Source organism: Hemiscyllium ocellatum, chromosome 36 (assembly GCF_020745735.1).
Source record: "Hemiscyllium ocellatum isolate sHemOce1 chromosome 36, sHemOce1.pat.X.cur, whole genome shotgun sequence".
Classification (NCBI taxonomy): domain Eukaryota; kingdom Metazoa; phylum Chordata; class Chondrichthyes; order Orectolobiformes; family Hemiscylliidae; genus Hemiscyllium; species Hemiscyllium ocellatum.
This window is the reverse complement of record NC_083436.1, coordinates 35,443,146-35,450,866: the sequence shown is the minus strand read 5'-3', so window position 1 is coordinate 35,450,866 and position 7,721 is coordinate 35,443,146. Positions and strand designations below refer to the sequence as shown.

At 39.1% G+C, this 7,721-nt stretch overlaps 1 protein-coding gene across 1 annotated transcript in view; it reads right to left on the bottom strand.

The window, feature by feature from the left end:
* Positions 1-958: 958 nt before the first annotated feature.
* Positions 959-7,721, bottom strand: part of dkk2 (dickkopf WNT signaling pathway inhibitor 2) — a 47,888-nt gene continuing 41,125 nt past the window's right edge. The window contains exon 4 of the mRNA XM_060851605.1: positions 959-6,046. Coding sequence (XP_060707588.1) covers positions 5,808-6,046 — 239 coding nt within the window. The 3' untranslated portion in view covers positions 959-5,807. The remainder of the gene's footprint in view (positions 6,047-7,721) is intronic.

The window sequence follows — 7,721 nt, the reverse complement described above, 5'->3', positions numbered from 1 at the left end:
GTTGGAAGAGTGTAAAAGTATTTAATACATTTTCAATTTATGATTCATTAGAATTTGGGTTTAGATGTTTAGACCTATGTGAAATTAACCTCCAGTAATTACAAACACAAGTTCCAATTTGGGCTCAGTTGGAGTGTGATTGTTCAGTGAGGAAGCAAGACCTCCTTTCAAATTATTGCCATGAAATCTTAAATCCATTCAATTTTCAGCCACAATTTTGTAATTTCTTTACAATGCAGCTGGGAGCTTCATGCGTCAGTTTCTGTTTTCATCACAGTACAGTTTACAGGTCTCTCAATGAGTGAGAACTCAGTTCTCTTAAAAAAAGCATTTTCCTCTGTGTCATGTCATATGAAGTTCCCAACACTCATGGGTTGGTTGCTTGGTTGGAAGCATGCCTCCAATGAGTCTTCCATGTGAGAGTCTTTAAAATTCTCAAGCTGGATACTTTGAGGCCATTTCTGGGATGTTACTGAAATAATTGTTTTGCTGGCCATACTTTGAACTCTACCAACGTTAGTTCTGTCCATTCCATTTTGTCAGTCTTCTTTTGTCACCACTGACTACAGTTTTGTGCTCCCCATTTTAGTATCCACATTGGGGGAAGGGGGGTTGTCTAGCTCAGTTGGCTGAACAACTGGTTAGCCATTTTAACAACAGGTTCAATTCCCAGACTGATTGAGGTTCCCATTAAGGTTACACCTTCTCAACCTTATCCTTTGCCTGAGGTGTGGTAATCTCTCTCTCTCTCTCTCTAACGCGAAAGTAATCCTACAGTCCAAGGTGACTTTAGATGCATTAAGATATAACAGTTCATTTTCATAGCAACTAAAGAAATGCAACTGGTCCGTAAAAAGCAAAAAGCATAGTTGATGAACAATCATGATTTACTTTATTTAAAAAATTATGATTTGTCATATGTAAAATAAATCATTCTGAATACATGTAAAACTGCACTATACAAAAAATCGTTATTCATTCTAAAATTTGGAAAAATACAATAATTGAATATAATCAATTCCTGTTGAATGATATTAACAGCTCTTGAATGCAACACTGACAACGAATATAAGAATTCTACAGCAAGACAGTTTGATTACGTTGTTTCAATGTTCTAATACCTTTGATGATAGAATTCAGTAAAATATTAAGATTTCTTCAATCCTCTGAAATCTGTGATGACTGCTTGAGAAAGTAAGTGCAAAACTTTAAGGATATTCTCTGATTATAATGACTACTTTTTAAGCAATTAAGAAATTGGGCAATGAGATAACAGTTTTCATTTAACTTTGTTCAGCAAACCATGATTAATTGTTGCCACAAAGTGAATAAAAAAACTAAAAGCTTTATTATAACATGCACTTGGTACTTCACCCCCTAATTCTCCTGCTCTGAAATCTTTGTTTATGCGAACAAGTGTAATCTGACAATTTATTCATCTGCAATTTTACATCCCTGACAACTGTAACATCACTGAAATCAAGCTGATGTTTATCATTTCCTAACTCTTCCTCAATTGTAATGGGCCAATCTTCCTTTACAGTGGGACAACACGGTGTAGTACTTGCATACTTTACTCAAAATAATAGTCAGTGGGATGCAGCAGAGATGAATCAAGGTCCTCTGGAAGAGTCAGGTCTAGTTGTGCACACACAGGTCCCAAACCAGCTTGGAAACCCATCCCTGCACCCATTCAACCTATGGCTGTCTGTATTACATTGACACTGTGCCATTTCTTAGTAACATACCGCAGACTGACCAATCACAAAGTTAATCATTATATCATCAACAGCACTGCTGTAGCTATTAGGAAACTAACTGTGAAATGATTACAAGGAAAATAATCTCATCAAGGGATACAGGTGAAGATAGATAAACAGTAAGAACAAAATTCAAGTGATTAATAAACAATTTGAACTCTTTTTTTTAAATGAGATGATTTTCTAGTAAACACTCCCATTATTCTCTACAACATGCTTTCAAATATTGTTTTGCTATTCATTCTTCTGTACTCACTGTTGTTATGTGTTGGAGTAAGAAGGGAAAATGAAAATAGCCTTATTTATGTTACATCTATTGTAGAAAGCATTTTTCATCAATAATACATACTTCATTGCGCCCTTTATGTGCTTTCAACCCTCAGGGTGTCCTCATATTAACAATATATTTTGATATTTGTAGGGAACTCTTAAACAAAACAAAAGCAAGTTCCATGCAGTCCCAGCAAGCCTGAACTGAGCATGCACTGCTGAAAAAAAGGAACTGGCTTGATTTTATTTCTTTAAGGCCCCAAGTTTTGGCTTACAATACTGTACATAAAATCCTGTACAAATTTACATTGAAAAGGTTCAGCCGTCACTTACAGGTTTCATTTTTGCTTCTCTGTCTTGATAACACAGCCTTTTCTATTTTTAGACTATAAATCGTGAATCAACCTGTCTTTTCTTTCTTTGCTAAACCTGGCTCTCAAAATTTTCACCCACTGCCCCAAACTGTAAGCATTGTGACAATTCCTCCTGTTGCATATTCACTGGCTACCGCAGGGGTGAAGTTACATTAAACATTAGCAGGTGTGTGCATCTGACTGGATCTGTGAAGTCTAACTAGGTTATCTGATCCCAAGTGAACACCATTAGGGGAGGTTTCTATTCCCAGTACCTGCCAGTAATGTGCACTTCAGACATACGGACCCTGATCCTGCATTCATTAATTTTATTACAGGAATTGTGCAAATTCCTGATATGTACTTACATCGTATGTTAGCATGCTTAAATGGAAAGTCTCTTTTAAGATAACTTGGAGGCAACATTACTAATGCTGCATGGGGCTCCATGTATTCCTGATAAAGGGCCTTTGCCTGAAATGTCGATTTTCCTGCTCCTCGGATGCTGCGTGAACTGCTGTGCTTTTCCAGCACCATTCTAATCTGGACTCTGGTTTCCAGCATCTGGAGTCATTGTTTTTACCTAGGGCTCCCAGCAAACCGGCAGCTCACTTTCACAACAGAACTGAAAATGGAAAAGAAAATTTTTGGAATGGTGCGTAATGGGTTTCCACTTTGCTAGCATCCCAGTTCTGCTCCAGAAGAAAGCAATGTTTTCTTTTTAGAGTTGTCATTCGTTTTATTGTGCGTTATTCTGCTTGTAACCGTTTTGTCTGTCTGAAACGGCCAGGTCAAGATCTCTAAGGTTTCACGATGAAGATATCAACATGAGTGCAAATTATGTTGCTGCTCTGTTGAATTGAAAATATTGAGATCAAATAGAACCTGCAGGAACAGAGGATGACTGAGGCCTTTTGAAAGATCAACCCCACTAACCTCCCTTGTCACTTCTCTTTCAATCCTTTCTGCCTCCAGGTAACACAACTGTTTCAAAGGGCTTGATCTGATTTTTAACATGTGCCCCATGTTAATCGTTCAATCGTTCACGTTGAACAAGAGGTAAGAATTGGAAAACAGATCAGTATAAACAGAATCACATGGCACAGAAGCTTTGTAAAAGCTATTCAAATAGATCAACTCATGCTGCTCGTTCCTCAGAGTTCTGCAAGACTTTCAATTTCAATTACGTATCCAGTTACCTTTTGAAGTTATTATTGAATCTTCTTTCAACATCCTTTCAGAAAATGCGTTCCAGATCATAACAACTAACTGTGTAAAATAATTTCACCTCATCTCCTTCCTCGTTCTTTTATCAATTACCTCCACCTGCATCTTCTGGTTGTCAATCGTGGAAATAATTTCTCCCTCTGTAGTCCACTTCTTAAATTTGAGACTGTCTTTTAAATCCTCCCTTAATGTATTCTGCTCTAAGGAGAAGGATCATCTCTGGAATTCCACTGAAGCAGTTGAGGCTACCTTGTTGCATGTTTTTAAGGCAAAGATAGACAGATTTTTGAACAGTAAAGGAATTAAGGCAAGTAAGTGGAGCTGAGTTCATGAAAAGATCAGCCATGATCTTATTAAATTGCAGAACCACCTCAATGGGCCAAGTGGCCTACTCCTGCTCCTAGTTCTTATCATCTTATATTCGTATTACTGTGGGACTAGTGTCTCTATATCATTGAAGTTGCTTATCACTGGGAGCATCTTTTTCAATGTCCGCTGCACCCTTTCCGAGGTTTTAACATCATTCCAAAGTGATGTTGCCCAGAATGGGACACAATTCTTCCATTGGAAGTTAAGCCAGTGTTTTCTTAAAATTTTGCCATAAGTTTGTTTCTTTTGCACCCTGTGACTCTATTTATAAAGCCAAGGATCCCTTTTTATTTCAATATCCTTGTCAAATTATTTGGCCATATCCTAGAATCTGTGCCTGTGACCCTTTAGATCTCTAACATTTCTCCTCAGTCTTCATTCCAGAATACATTACTTCACTGCATTAAACTTGATTAAACATTTGTCCATCCTACCAGTCTGTCTGTCTGCTCTGAGTCTGTCACCATCTTCTTCCCAGTATTAATAGATTTTAACCCGTTTTACATAAATCTGGACAATATAAAGTAATGACAGATTTACTACACCACAAATTAACATATGCCACCCTCAAATTGACCACAATGTCTTTCTTTACTTTGTTTTTCAAAATATATTCATTAGTTTAAACATCATGGAAGAGAAATAAAGACTTGTATGGTAGGCTGAAAAAAGAATTTGATTAACAGGCCCATTAGCCCATTTCAGTCAACGTGATGAGACCCGATAACTTCAACCATGTAGTTAGTCATTAATTTAAAATGGCCTTCTCACATTTTGGTTGGCATTATGTTAATGATACATTAATATTTATTCTTAGTTGAGCTAAGTTAGCATATACTCTCCTCTAATTGTTTTTTATTTTGTTGCATCATTGCTACCTTTTGTGATATTTGTGAATTAATTCAGTGAACAACTGTGGGAATCCCAGGCTATTAAACAGAAATGGTGAGTACACTGAGGTACACGGCAGCCGGGATCTGATTAAATGGCATAGGAGGTGAAGGGGTTGAATGGTCTACTCCTCTTCCTATATTCCTCAAGTCTGCGTTTGTCAATTATGTCACTGACAATGGAACTGTAAATTAACTTATTTTCATGGTCTGGTATACTCAGTCACTGTTGTAGGAAATTCACTGAATTATAAGCAGAGCGTTTCACTGTGTAATACTAACAATTGTGTGGATCTGTTAAATGGGATCATACAGTTTTTGAGATCCAAAGGGACTGCAATGGTTACAGAAGAAGGCTGAACCATTGCAGAGCTTGTGATAGTCAATATACAGATGACATTGCATTGATCACAAGAAGAAATCATTCAAAATGCCAGTGTAGAAGCAACGAGGCAAGAATGTGGAAAGACATTTGCAGAGACTTACTTTGTGTTATAATTATTTGAATCAATAATCGATACCTTCAATGCCTCAATACCTTCACCACTGACTGAAACAGTTCAAAACTACCATCAGCTCAAGGAGCAGCTAGGGAGGGGTTAAAAATGGCCACCCTTTCTGCAATGCCTACATCCTGAGAATTACGCTTTTTCATAGACTTTATAAATGGAATAGTAAATGAAAGACTAAACTCAACACTCCCCACTAAGGTTACTGACTGTCTTCAATTAATTTGGATGTGGTAGGCTATTATATAATGAACAGAATGGATGTGCTGTGGTCTTCAGCCCTGGTCCTCTATGTGCTTTTACATTAAGCATGGATGAACTCTGGTGAGAGAAATGGCACTTGAACAAATCCTGTATTATTTACACAATGTGCTCCGACAAAAGCACCTTGCTTCACAGTCTCAGGGCCGAAGTGGAATCCCGCCATACTCAGATTTTCTGGCAGATGTGCAACCTTGATTTGGCCTCTTTCCAGATTTTACAGGCTAGTCCTTTTGCACAGTCACAGCGTTGGAAAAGCTCCAAACCATGCGAACCCTTCCTCTTCTGCTTTGTACATACTTCCCCTTGGCGGAGGACTGGCTTACAGATCTTGGTCCAAAAGTGGCGAGCACAGCAGAACCCTTCTGCGCAGTCTGAGGAGCGCAAACACGAGTCCCCTTCGTGACCTGCGTAATAAGAATGACAACCAACTTGCACTTATTTGGCATCTTTAATATTGGAAAAGCAAAGCTTGGCCACATACATGAATAGAGTCAAGAGTGTGTTGCTGGAAAAGCTCAGCAGGTCAGGCAGCATCTGAGGAGCAGGGCATTTTGGGCAAAAGCCCTTCATCAGGAATTTCCTGCTCCTCACTTTTGCAACAAACATGAATAGACAATTAGCACCAAAGGACCAAAAGGTGATATCTGCAGGGTTGGACCCAATACGTTTTTTTTTAGTTGTGTGACATAGACATGGCTGGATGGCCAGTGGTCAAAGAGCTTGAATGTGAAGGAGAGGGTAAGGGGTTTAAGACGTTAACTCCATCGCTTAGCAGCAGGTATGGGACAACAATGTTGCCAATCCTGGGAGGAGTGGAAGGAATGCATCGGAGGTTAGGTTTGGGCAGATGGCCGACTGATCTCAGAATATCTACCTCATCTGAAGGGGAGTGAGATAGAAAGGGGGTATTGCTAATAAAACATTTCCCTGGCAGATAATAGGTGTTTATTGTTGTTGATAGTGCTTTGCATGGTCTTTTGGAAGGCCATGCCCCCCACATCAATTCCATTACCCTAATCAGCTCTTCTTGTTACTTCATCAAAAATGTCAATTGAGTTAGTTGAATATGGTTTGTCTTTAACAAATCTTCTCTGGCTTTCTTTCATTGGCCAACTGACTGTTAACTTAATCCCAGGGTAAGTTATCCTTACGGGAAGAAAGTGAGAACTGCAGATGCTGGAGATCAGAGCTGAAAATGTGTTGCTGGAAAAGCGCAGCAGGTCAGGCAGCATCCAAAGAACAGGAGAATCGACGTTTCGGGCATAAGCCCAAAGAAGGGCTTCATTCCTGAAGAAGGGCTTATGCCCGAAACGTCAAATCTCCTGTTCTTTGGATGCTGCCTGACCTGCTGCGCTTTTCCAGCAACACATTTTCAGCTAAGTTATCCTTACACCCACTTTTGAACAATAATATAACACTTGCAATTCTCCAGGTATCTAGAAGTACCTAGTGAGTTGTTGGAGGACTGGAGGGTGGCTAATACTTTGTCTTCTGCCTGGGAGCTATAGACATGTGAGCCTGACATTGGTGGTGGGTAAGTTGTCGGAGGTGATTATGAATGATAGAATTTACATGCATTTGGAGATGCAAGGACTAATTAGGGATGGTCAGCATGGTTTTGTTTGAGGGAAACTGTGTCTCATAAATTTGATTGAGTCTTTTGAGGAAGTAACTAAAAGGATTTATGAGGGTAAAGCAGTAGATGTTGTTTACACAGACTTTAGTAAAGTGTTTGATTAGGTTCTGCATGGTAGACTAATTAGTAAAGTTAGGTCACATGGGATTCAGATTGAGCTTGCCAATTGGATACAAAATTGACTTAACAGTAGGAGTCAGGAATCCAGATGAAGGGCTTCTGCATGAAATGTTGACTCTCCGGCTCCTCAGATGCTGCCTGATCTGCTGTGCTTTTCCAGCGCTACACTTTTTGATTCTGACTGTCCATCTGCAGTCCTCACTTTCTCCTAGTTGATGGTAGGAAACAGAGGGTGGTGGTGTTTTTCAGACTGGAGGCCTGTGACCAGTAGCACTGGGCCAACTTTTGTTTGTCATTTATATCAACAATTTGGATGAGAATAT